Consider the following 13,380-nt stretch of genomic DNA (forward strand, 5'->3'; position numbering starts at 1 on the left):
AGGACAGACAGCCAGCAACTACACAGGCACAGCCCAGTTCTAGGCAAGAACAGAGGCTCTGGGCTGAAAAGAGCAACTAAGTGCACGTGTGTGTGTTTCTGTCTCTTTCACACACCCTCCCCTCACCCACAAAGACATTCTTCCATATGCACACTGTCTCTTTTGCACACACAGCTCCTGTCTCATACTTCTAAGTGTCACATTCACAGGATCTCACTCACAGGCAGCCTTGCACACACAAGCAATCACTCACAGTCTGCTGTGTACAGATAAGGAGGGTGTCTCACAGATACACGGTCACACACAGGCTGTCACACACTCTTAACATGAGAGTGTGTGAGACACACAGCTCCCTCGTGCACCCACTTCCCCTCTCATATTCAATCTGCCCGATAGTTTCTCACATACGTCCTCAGCCCTCCCTCCTTCTCATAGAGACAGACAGACAGACAGACACACACACACACACACACACACACACACACACACACACACACACACACACACACACACACACACACACACACACAGAGTTGGCCCCGCCCCCTCCGTGGCCCCGCCCCCGATGGACTCCGTCCCGGGCGGCCGGGCCGGGGGCGGGGCGAGCGGCTGACAGGCGGGGCCGGGCTGCCCGGGTACTTGGGCGCCCGGGCCAGCGGGACGCGCTTGGGAGGCTCCTGTCAGAGCGGCGAGCGCGGCGCCCAGGGCGGCTCTCGGGCGGCCGCCGCTGCCTCGTGTGTCGCGGCGTGTGGCCCACCGGCGGCCTTCCCGGGCAGCAGGAGTTAGCGGCGGGATGTGCTCGGCCGGGGAGCTGCTGCGGGGCGGCGGCGGGGAGCTCGACGAGGACGGGGACACGGACACGGTGGCCGAGCGGGCGGCGGCGGGGACGGAGCAGGAGCCCGGGGCGAGCCCGCCGCGGCGCGGGCGGCGGCAGGAAGAGGCCGAGCAGGTGAGCGCGGAGCGGGGCGGCGGCGGCTGCGGTGCTTGGCCTGGGCGCTGCCCCGCGAGGGGCGCTGGCGGCCCGGCGTCGGGAGCCGCCCGCGGGGCGGTTGGACGGCGTGCGGGGCGCGCGGGCGGCGGGGCTCGTGGGAACGCCCGGCGTAACGGCCACTCGCTTGCGAGCCTCGGCTGTGGACACCCCGCGCTGCGCTGGGGCGGGGGGTGGCCCCTGCTCCCCTCCATCTTGCGTTTCCGAACGCCCCCCGGTGTCCCCGACACGTGTGGGCCGTGGATCCCCCGGGGATCCCCCAGGAGCTGTCTGCGCCGGGCTCTCCCAGCAACTTCTGTGCATGAGATGAGCCCTGAAGTTCATCTTGAGCGTGAAGACAGCACTGCGCTCCGTTGCTGCCCAGGGGAGAGGGGCGAGGCCCGGCATCATAAAGGGAAGAGAAGTTGGGAAATTTTTTTAAGCTGAGTTTGAGCTCACAAAATAGGGTGTGAGGATGAAAATTATAACATCATTTATCTTCGAGAGTAGGCAAGCAATTTAATTTTTAAAATCGGATTACATGTGGGATGGGTTGCCACCAGCAGAAACGGTAATTAGACCTTCAGAAAAACCTTAGATAAGCCAATTTTATTAAGCGTCAGGAATTCAAGTGATTGTTAGTCTTTTTACTACAGCTTATAATTTTGGAATAATCAGTTAATGCCTGCTCCACCATCCCTCTCCATTTATCCTTTTTGTCACATTTTGCAAATTCTAAGAGCATTAAATGAATTAATAAAGTATAACTTCTATGATTTTGTTGTTACTTAAGACACAGATATAATAGTGTGTAGCACACAAAATATGCCTTAGTAGGTTTGGTCACCATGTGGAGTGTCATTGTTCTTCTGTGTGACAGTATAGGAGATTGTGACTGAAGCAAATAATTGGTAGCTAGGAGATCTTCCTGATTCCCTTCCTGGTAGTTTTTCCAGGTAACTGTAAAGGTTATCTACCTTTATCATAGATAAAGATCTTGGTTTCCTCTTGGTCAACTGGAAAAGCAAACAGCTACAAGAACTCCCTTGTGGGGAACAGGTGCTTTTGAGCACAGATTTCCAAAATAAATTTTCAAATGGTAGTAAGGATGCATGCAAAATACTTCATTTAAGCCTCTGTGGACTTCGTGGATAGGATGATATGGATTATTATCAACAATTTGGTCTTACCAAAATTGTTCATGATGCAAGGAAAAAGGATGAAACAAAGAAAAAAATGAAACATATATTCTAGAAAACATATGCCATCACATTCCTGCTTCCTTCATTGTATGTCACAACATTTCATTTTTCTGTACTTTCTTGAAAGTGTTTTGTCATTTTATTTTTACCTTATGATTTATGTATTCTAAGCTCCCATACACAAATAGTTGAAACTCACACCTGAAATGTGCATTTCTCCTATGTCAACACCAAAAAACTTCTTATCAAGAAGCCAAAAAAAAACAGTTGGTGCAACCTAACCCATTGCAAACTTTTGTGATAAAACATTTCTTGGTAATATTATCACAAGGTATTTCTAGCTTTTTTTTACATCCAGCAAATGCAATTAAAATTTTTATGCACTTTTATGTAATGATGGTGGAGATAATTTTGCACATTTGAAGGTATTTGAGGGAGAATTAAATGAAGTCCACAACTATAAAAATTTATCCAAGGGACCATTTAATTTTAATTTATGGAGATGGTATTTTTTTTGTTCACTTGCTTTTGTTGGCTGTTTTAGGGATACAAGGATTTCAAATTACAAATGGAATGTCTTTGAAAAATTGCTTCCTAAGCTAGTGATTTAGAATTTACAGTAACTCTTGTTTGTTTGAGACAGGGTCTTGCTATGTAGTCTTGCACTGGATCCTCCCTCCTCAGCCTCCTGAGTGCTAGGATTATATGCACCTAGCTACAGGGAACTTTTCCATAAAAACAATGATATAAACAGAAACATGACCAAAGGTAATTAGCTGGAAATAAGGCAGAGGCCATCTTCCCCCTGCCCTTTCTGCGTAGTATGCTCACTTGGTATTCCAGAATTGCAGGAGTCTCATGGATATTAAAAGGAAATTGAAGGCAGATGCCTTCTTATCTTGATCTGGGCCAGGGTGGTGTGCTCCAGAGGCAGTTGCTGGTGTTCTCAGCCCTTTGTCAGCCTCTCATTTTTTTGTATTCTGTCCCTTTCTGTTTCTGTTTCTTCAGAGAGTTCCCCTTTCTAATAAGAAGCAGGTTTCTTCCTTGGGCCATTTCCCAGACTAAAGGCTTCACATACATCCTTTCCTTCACTGAGTTTTCTTTTTACTTCTAGCTGAGAGGCTCATCCCATTCCCTCAACCTGGAAGATTTTGCATAAGCTTTGTCTATACAAAATCTGACTTTGGCTCACTGTTATTAAAATACCAGAGCATCTGTATTTTGTATTTCATATAATACTGAAATACTTGTATTAAGATAGGGGTTTATTAATGACTAATTTACAATTTGTTCTTAGCTGCCACTCCATTTGAGAAAAAGCTAAATAAGATTCCTCTGTCCTTCTGGCTTAAATCTTTGTGGGTAGAATGATTGACAAAGGAGGTCTGGTTAAAGTCAAGTGTCCTAAGAAACAAAGCCTTGAGAGAAAGGAACTGTGTCTGCTTTGAAGTAGGAGGTAGGCCTCTAAGAGAGATAAACAAGGGAAAGGAGTATTTTCAGGGGCTATCCAGGGATCCGAAGAATAGGTCATAGCTGTTCTACATGTGTGCTGAAACTGTGTGATCCAAGTACACTCATGAGAGTAAGTGCCAGTGTGGCTTTATGGAAGTCTGTCCTGCTGCATAGCTGGAAGTCCAAACATCTCCAGGCTTTTTATTGCATGTTTGTAATGTCAAAGGCATCTGCCTAGATGTGGCATGGGGTACAGTTCGCAGCCTGAATAACCTAAGATGGCCCTCCTTACAGAAAGCATGGACAGTCCTGTTATCCCTAGGTTAACTTTAGAATCATTAAGTCTAGTTTCAGAGCCTTTCTTGTGATTATAAAGGTAATATATACTTTGGAAATTAAAGATAGGGAAATATCTAAAGAAAAAAAGCATTTGGAATCCCACTCCAGGTAATATTTTGATATCAAGCATTGAGTATTACTATATTCATATATATCTTATGTGTGTGTTAATATATGTATACACATATATTTTAATATGAATAGAATTTTATATATTGTATTTTCCCAAACCTTTGTCCTATTTTCCCATGTTAGGAAGTTCTGTGTAAAAACTGTTTAGGGCTGCCTAATAGACCATTCTCCTAACAGTACACATTTAAATCACTTCAAACCTTCTTTCATTAGTAATGCTGTATAAAAATCTTTGCTTGTAAATCCTCACACTTCTACCTTGAAGCAGATTCCTAGAAGTGGAAGAACTAGGTCAGCGAACCAAATTCTTGGAAGCCTCTTGAACTATCCCAAAGAATTGCATTTGACAAAAGTTGTACCAGTGCTTCTAGGACTGGTGTGTGAGGGAGTGTTGATTAGAAACCATCCATGCTGCAGTGAACAATGTAACTTAATCTCTGCTGTTTTAGTAGGTAAAAATTCTCTTGTTGTAAGATATTGCCAGAGAGGTTTACTACACTATTCATATATTATCAAGCATTTGTATTTTTAAATTTTTATGAGCATATATTAATTGCACAAAACAACGGGTTTCATTATGACATTTTCCTACGTTATACATAACATATTTCAGTCATACCTCACTTCTTCCTGTCTGGTCTCATCCCCTCCTCCCACTGTTCTCCTCCCTCTCCCCTATCAACTCCCTTCCACTTTCATGTCTTTTTATTTTAAATCTAGATTCCTCATATGAGAGAAAACATGATATTTGTCTTTATGGAGTCTGGCTTATTTTGCTTAACATAATGATCTCCAGTTCCATCCATTTTCCTGAAAATGACATGATTTCATTCTTCTTTGTGGCTGAATAATAAATACTCCATTGTGCATATATACCACATTATCCATTCATCCATCGATGGGCAACTAGATTTGTGTTTCTTTTTAATTATGTTCTTGGACTGTTTTTTCTTTTGGCATTATTACAAGGATATTAATCCCTTATTTCATATTGATGGTAAATATCTTCCCTGCTTGCTATTTACTGTATAATTTTACTTATGTTGTTATTGCAAAATGCTTTAAATTTTTATTAGTCAGCTGGGTGCCGGTGGCTCACACCCATAATCTTAGCTACTTAGGAGGCAGAGATCAAGAGGATGGCGATTTGAAGCCAGCCTGGGCAAATAGTTCGTGAAACCCTGTTTTGAAAAAACATCACAAAAAAGGGCTGGTGGAGTGGCTGAAGGTGTAGGCCCTGAGTTCAAACCCTAGTCCACAAAAAAAAAAAATTATTAGTCAAATGTATTTCTTTTTGGTAATGTCACGCACATACTACATACAAATCCATATATGTTTTTGTTTAGAAATTCTCTCTAATCCTATGATGAATTAAATAACCACCTACATTTTCCTTCATATGTATGCATTTGTGGTTTTTTTACTCCATATTTAATATCTAATGATTAATATTTAATACATAATGATTTTATGTATTGTGTGAGGTATTAAGCTGTTTTTTCCTGATTATTAAATAATCTACTTTCTACTTTCCTTACAATCCTTTAGTGTGTGTATACAGATACACACACATATATATGAAAATAAGAAAATAAACAATTTTTACCTATCTTTTACATTTTTGTTGATTCTGTAAAAGGGACTTTTCCCACATCGTGTTTTCTTGCTGCTGGTTTCCAGTTACTGGCTTTTATGTATTTAGGTTTAAACTTGCTACATTGATGAATTTTCATTAATTCTCATACTAAGGAGTGCTAATATCTTACTCTTGACTCTTTTGCGTCCTTTAGATACATAATCATCCACTCTATAGGTAAGAATGATTTTGCTTCCTTTCAAATAATAATACCACTGTTCTATTTCTTGCCTTTTGTAATGCCTGGAATTTTCCAAAGGACTCATAGATATTTAAGTAAATGAAAGAACCTTTGTAACAGGGTTTACCAGAGGTTTTGTGAGATGATCTGTAAGAACCAGAAGTGGCAGTCTGTGTGTCCTTTTGATCCATCATTGGAAATATGATTTACTGTACAGATTCTAGATCCAGAATACCTATGTTTGCACTTACTAATTGCAACTTCAGGTGAGTTCATCAGTCCTGTTCTCTGGGCTTCACATTCTTTTTTTGTATAATGGGAATCATAATTATGTCAATATGAGTTAAGAATATATAAAAAGTGCTCTAGCACAAAGTAGCATGCAAGTGTTAGCTGTCGGGCATAATTTTCAATCAGAACCTTAACTGAAAAGAAACCTGACCCAGGTCGTTTTCAAGAATTTTAGCCTCTCCAGTTGGTAAGGAATCCTGGGCGGAAGGCAACACAGACCAGTGCTCCTCCACTTTAGTGTTCATAAGTATCATCTCTTGTTAAGTGCCGTCGGTCTGAAGTAAAGTCTGAAGTTTTGAATTTCTGACAAACTCCAGGTGATGCCAATGCTGTGCCTACAGATTAAACTTTGGCAAGCGAATAGAGGATAGATAAGCAAACCAATCCAGTATTCACAGAACTTGCCTTTCAACAGAGTATCAATAATAATGTGTCTAAGGAAGTTATTTATTTTTCCACAAGTATATATTTGAACTCTTGGTAAGTTATGAGAAGCCAACAGGACAAGTGATTGCTCTAGGTTCTAGGACTTACTTTGTGCAAAAGCAGACAGACCAGAACCCAGGTTTCCAGACTCCAAAGTCAGTTCTTTTCATATATGCAAAGAGCCTATCACATGATGGGAGAATAGTTTCTGACAAATCTGTTGCTTTACCTCATATTGTGTACTTTGAATGAGTTATTCATTTAAACCCACTTCCTTTCACATCTTTTAAAAGCAATATGCAAAAAGATTCTGTAACAAGTGCTGTGAATTCAGATGAATTTTGCCCTAATTTAACCTCATCTTGTTCCTAAGATAGCCAGTCACTAGAGTAATTTGGGTAACAATTTTGCATATGGTAGGAATCTTTTGTTCATTTTTTTAAAAATTGTTATCTCAAGTTGAAGCTTTAAATCAGTAGTTCTCAGTTGAGGATAGTTTTGCCTCCACAGAACATTTGACAATGTCTGGACATTTTTGATTGTTGAAACTAGGGGTCTCTCTCACGCAAAAGCAAAAGGCCAGGGGTACTGCTAAACATCCTCAAATTCACTCAACAATCCTCCAAAACAAAGAATTGTCTAGTCCCAAATGTCAATGATGGGAACCCTATTCAAAATGTATAAGGGTTACTACCGTGCTTCGGGTTGTCAAAAGTAACTGCTAATCAGTATTGAAAAATAGGTAAAAATTGTTCATTTTCTTATTTCCTTAGAATCTACATTCCAAGCAAGTAGTCTCCCAATTGATGCTTTTTCTCTGTGTCTCTTCTTCCAGCAACTCCTCATGTGAAACTTGGTTGGTTTGCTCTCCCTGACCTTCCTTTTACCTTTTTCCTACTACCGATCTCCTTTCTGTTCCTGTTCAAGCTCATTCTCCAATCCATCTTCCTCCCTCTTCTCCCACATTCTACTCTTCTCTATGGAAGACAGGCATTATGAAACAAGGAAAGTGTTTTGGGAGTGTGATAGTTCTGAATTTTAATCCTGGCTTTACTACTTTATTAGCCTGATCCTGATTACTTAATCCCTTGGAGACTCAATTTCCTCATTTGTAATAGGGATAAGTGCTACCTACTTCTTAAACTTGGACTTTTGTATATAAAACACCTAGCACACAGTAAGCCATCAATAAATATTAGCTCCCTATTTCTTCCTCGGCTTCTCCCTTTGCACCTTTTCCTCTGGTTCTCTAATCTCTCACACAGAACTGTAGTTTTAGTAGCTATAATTCTCAGATTTATAGGGTAACTATTACTTTTTCAATAAAACGGAGTGAATTAATCTATGATATATTTGATATATTGTAAGAACTTTTGTGAACGTCACCATGTACCCCAACACAATAATAATTTAAAAAATTAAAATTAAAGAGTTAAATAAAAAGATTTCCTAATCTAAAAATCAGATAAATTGTTTTATAATTCTCTAAGAAAAAAAAATAAACCCATCAACCTAACTTTTGCTGAGGTTTTTTTATGTAGATATTAAGTTGTTTTTTTTCCCCCTGTGGGTCACTGATTCCTGATAGGAAAAAGAATACCTACGCTCTTGGTACACTTTTATTTTAAATTTCCTATTCAGGAAAAGTAATAAAACATGGTTATAGAGATAAATCTAAAAAGTACCCTGGTGTCAGTCTTGCCTTCATATACATAAATAGAAAACTATATCTTTATTTGTACCTGCTTTTAGGCCACCTATCTTCAAAAACCTTCATTTCCCATAAGTTATGTTTTGGTTTGTTGAATGTGTTCAAATTTGTGTATGTATGTTTGTTTAGTGCAATTGTTAAGACACTTGAAAAGTAGTTTTGTTTGAGCAAACTGAATGTTCAGTTAACTTGATGCTGAAGATATTTGCTGTTTTCAAATCTAATTTTTTTTCATCATATCCAGTTTTTCCCCCACTTAACCTCATTGGCAGCTGTCCCCAATGTTGGCATAGAAAAGAAAATGGCCAGCCTTATTTCTTGCTGTTTTCTTATAGCAATAACTGCAACTTATCACAGTACTGGTCAAAAAGAAAACAAGGTGCAAATATTTTGAGCTTCATGGAGAATAAAGGACAAAATCATTATTAAGACCTAATATCTAAACATAATGCTGAGAAAATTAAATTTCCATTTGTGGTTTTTGCTGTATTTCCTTTGATACTTTTTTTTTTTTTTGGAATGCCTGGGTTGAAGAACTTTTCATTTTTCCAGTGAATGAAAAAATGATTTTGTTTTTTATCCTTTCTTCAAACTGTCACCTGGATGTGTGCAGACTGTCTACAGAGGCTGGGAATTTAAGTTTGATTCCTTGTGCATCGCAAATTCCATCAGTCTGATTCAGAGTTCTTTATTCCAGTTTTCAGAGGTAATAACATATAGCAGCAAGTAAATTTTAACTGCTACCAATTGAGAGTTGAGAAGAAAAGTAATTTTTGGAAAGATGTTTGACTTTGACTGTTTTTTTTTAATTAGTGTATTAATGGTACAAAAGGGATTCACAGAGGTGTTTCACACAAGCAAACATTGTACTTTGATCAGATTACCCTCTCTGTTGCTCTTTTTTCCCCCACTCCCTCTCTTCTCCTATTTTTCAATAGTTTTCAGTGGATTTCCTTAAGCCATCTTTTTCTTTCTTTTTTTTGGGGGGGGGGGCAGGATTGGGGTTTGAACTTAGGGCTCTCAAAGCAGGTGTTCTACCACTTAAACCACACCTCCAATCCTCCTTATGCCATCTTCATACATGTGTTTTGGCATTCTCTTTTGTTTTCCTCATATCTCTCGTTCCATCAGTTCCACAACCATAGTCATGTTTTATATGTGTGTGTGAGTGTGTGTGTGTGTGCATGCATGTATTTGCACATATATTTTAGATCTAGATTCTGCATATGAGATTTAACATGCAACCTTTGTCCTTCTGAACCTGACTTATTTCACTTAAGATAATCTCCAGTTCCATTTTCCTGCAAATGCCATAATTTAATTCTTCATGGCTGAATAATACTTTCATATATAGAAAATGAAAACTGCAACTACATGTAGTATCCAATAAACAGAAAATGTGTCCAATCTTCTTAGAAAGAAAAGAAATACAACTTAAAACAATTAGGAATGATTTTTCACCAATAAAATTGTCAAAGATTAAAATGATGAATGGTGTGGGCTTAGAGAAATAGGGTATAAAATAAGAATATGGTAAAAGAGGTATAAATGAGTTCAGTCTTTCTAGAGGGACTAGATACTGTTATTGCTCAGACATGCAGAACAAGGAAGTTAAGTAAACGTAGTGAAAGTACAGTTGCTCATTCCTAATCTGAAAACTAAAATCCTCCAGAATGCAAAACTTTTTGAGCTCTAACATGATATCACAAATGGAAAATTCTACACATGATCTGAAGTGATGACTTGCAGTCAAAATGCAGGTACACTAAAAATACTGTATAAAATTACCTTAATGCAATGATTGTAAGGTATACATGAAATATAAAGGAATTTTGTGTCTAGAGTTGGGTCCCCTCCCAAGATTCTCATTATGTATATGCTAATACTCCTAAATCTGAAATCTGAAAAACTTCTGGTCCCAAGCACTTCAGATAAAGGACACTCAACCTGAATTACAGCTGGTCAGTTGCATTGCTGAAATCCCAACCCATACTTAAAAGCTCTTAAGCACCAAGCCAGTGATAGGCCATAAAATCAATTTAGTAGGATGCAAGCAGGATAGGATAAGATAGGATAGAATTGATAATTGCATCATGCATAGCATGAGTGTCAGCTCATGAAACTTTATATATACTGGCTCAAAATACATAGCATGGATCACAGTCACAGTCACTGCCCTATCACAGCCTGCTAAATTCCCTGTCAGGGCCTCTGCCCGGAACTCTCCCCAGATCTTCCCTTGGCTGATCTCCCTGCATCTGCATCAGCTTAACTTTCACTTCCTCAGATCCCAAGTCTGACTCTTCTATGAAGAGAACCTCTCACCCCACATATCTCTATTCTGTGCCCTGTTTTATTTTCCCCATAGCTCTTCTCACTACTTGAACTTACCTTATTTGTTGTTAACATGTTTATTCTGTTACTCCCCACTCCCTCCTCTACAGGCACACCCTAAGAAAGTCTCCATGAGAACACAGATTCATTATATGGCAAATGCCGTAGAAAATGATGTTGGCATCTCTGAGCTAGTATAGAATCTGTCAAAAACTTCTTTACAAAAACATGCTGCTGCTAAAAGCTTAACTGTTTTCGTCAAAGCAGTGTGTCTTTCCAGGCAAAAATTACCGTGACAGAAATTAGTCCTAAGGAGAGAAACTTGGACTTTGTGTGTAACAGAAACATATTCTCTTATTGGAATCAACAGAAAAGAGACTAGTGGTGGTGTGCACTGAGCTGGAAAGGCCCCATGAAACATTGGTACAGGCAAGCTGGTGTGGTGGCCCTCTCAAGCACTTCCCGAATTCAGGAAGCTGAGGCAGAGGATCATGAAGTCGAGTCCAGCCTGAGCTAATAGCGAGTTCCAGAACAGTCTTGATAATAGGGAAACCCTGTCTCAAAAGAGAAAACATTTTAAAAATGTAAGCAAGGATCCTGGTCCTTAATGTACAATATTTTAAAACTACTACAATAAAAGGAGGTAAAATGCTAACATAGGACTGGTGATATTAACTGGCATACAGTTGCTCCAAATTTGCCATTTTATTTTTCCTGATCGTAGGATAATGAGAATCCCAGACAGTAAATGAAACTCGGGCTAACATAAGGTAAACTTGAGATCAGCCATTTCATTTGTGGCAGTATTTAAGCATAATTTTCAAAAAGGGATAAAAGTTTGGCTTTCATTAAATATAAAATGAATATGTATTAAAATTTTTATTTAACTCGTCATTAATAAGGGAACCCAGTAAATGTACATTAAAAGAAAAAAAGTCAAAGAACCCAAACTGTGGAAAAAAATATATTAAATAGATGTTACTTCATGTCAGAAGCAGTGAGAGGGAAGTCTGTTGAACATCCACTGTAGTAGAATTTATTTGCATGTCTGTAGGTAAGAAAATTTTTGCAGTTTTGCAATTTTTTTGGCAGTACCAAGGGTTGAACTCAGGGCCTTATGCTTACTAGGCAGGTGCTCTACCACTCGAGCCATGACCCCAGCCCTTTTTGCTTTAGTTATTTTTCTAGTAGGATCTTGCATTTTTGCCCAAGCAAGTCTGGATGACAGTCTTCCTATTTACCCTTTTGTTGTAGCTCAGATAACAGTGTGCACCACCATGCCCAGCCTTTATTGGTTGAGATGAGGTCTCACAGACTTCTTTTGCCCTGGCTGGCCTTCAAGTGCCATCCTCCCAGTCTGCCTCCCACGTAACGAGGGTCAGAGGCAAGAACCACTGGGCCCAGCTAGTTAGCTGTAATTTATAAACTCATAAAGTAGCTCAAAGACCACGAAGGCTAAACATGTTTTAGATAATGGACTACATCTATGAAAACACCAGTAATTATTTTTGCTTGTTTAAATTTGCTGCACAATGCAGATTAATTTGTGGATAGGTACTTTATCTCTCCCTTTATAGTGTCCTGTGCTGCTAAAAAAATATTAATTCTAATCTTTTTCCATGGTGCTATCAAATGTATACATTCAGTGTGCATGTGAAATACATGGTTTAGATACATGGGAAAAACACAGATTGATTTCTTTTTGAAATTCTTACTGTTGAGGTCACTTTAGCCTGACATTGAAGCAAATTTTGTAAAACAAATTTTGATGAGAATAAGACTGCTGCTGTGACAATTTCATATCTATATCTAGAAATCTCAATTGCTTGTTCATGTCATCATCCTAAAATATTTTCTCCATGTGTTTGGTACTCAACTGGCTTCACAGACAATTTTGTCTGCCTAAAAGTTTTGCAGCAGTATAGAATCACATTTAGTTTAAGCTTGTGAGTTTAAAGAAGGGCAAGAATGGAATGGGATTGTTTTCATTCAGAATTAGCAACTACCTTGACAATCCTTATTATCCATAAGATATCCACTGTAAAGCACCAAACTTTGCAACTGAAAAGTTGCTGTAACAACCTGGTCATATACTAAAAGTGGGTTTTCCCCACATCTATATCACATTGAAAATTAGTTGATTTAAAAAATGATTTATCATTATATTACATAAAGTTTTCTGTCTTTATTATTTGTTTGTTCCTTGTTTTTCTGACTAGGGTATACTGTCTTGATAACTGCTCATCTATTTATTTAAAATTGTGTTGGGCTTCTACTATTTTCCAGGGCCTGCTCTAGGCTGTGATACAAAGAAACAAACAAAAATAGGCTTAGATTCTCCCCTCATTAATTTTGTGCTATAGATGGGAGACAGAGAAACAATGAATAAATGAACAAATACATTAGTGGGTTTTGGTGCTATGAAAAAATAAAAGCAGAGAGGATGGCTAGGGACTTTTAGTATTGTCCTCCTAAATGATGTGGCCATAGAAGGGCTCACTGAGGTGACAGCTGTGCAGAGACCTAAAGGAAGAGGGAATTATCCACTCAGTGGTACCCTCTTGCTTTGATAGTCTAGAGGGCAGAACCAAATTCGGGGCTCCGTCTTAGTTACTGTGGTAACATAGCTTTCCTCAAACTAGAGTCTCAGTTCTTTCTCACCCATTTCTTCTTCCAGCTTTCCATATTTATTATTGTTATATTCACTTG

At 39.1% G+C, this 13,380-nt stretch overlaps 1 protein-coding gene across 1 annotated transcript in view; it reads left to right on the plus strand.

Annotated features, from left to right (window-relative positions):
- Nucleotides 1–647: 647 nt before the first annotated feature.
- Fam241a (family with sequence similarity 241 member A) overlaps nt 648–13,380 on the plus strand; it is a 31,083-nt gene continuing 18,350 nt past the window's right edge. Inside the window, exon 1 of the mRNA XM_020184407.2 lies at nt 648–949. Coding sequence (XP_020039996.1) covers nt 794–949 — 156 coding nt within the window. The 5' untranslated portion in view covers nt 648–793. The remainder of the gene's footprint in view (nt 950–13,380) is intronic.

Source organism: Castor canadensis, chromosome 9 (genome assembly GCF_047511655.1).
Source record: "Castor canadensis chromosome 9, mCasCan1.hap1v2, whole genome shotgun sequence".
Classification (NCBI taxonomy): Eukaryota; Metazoa; Chordata; class Mammalia; order Rodentia; family Castoridae; genus Castor; species Castor canadensis.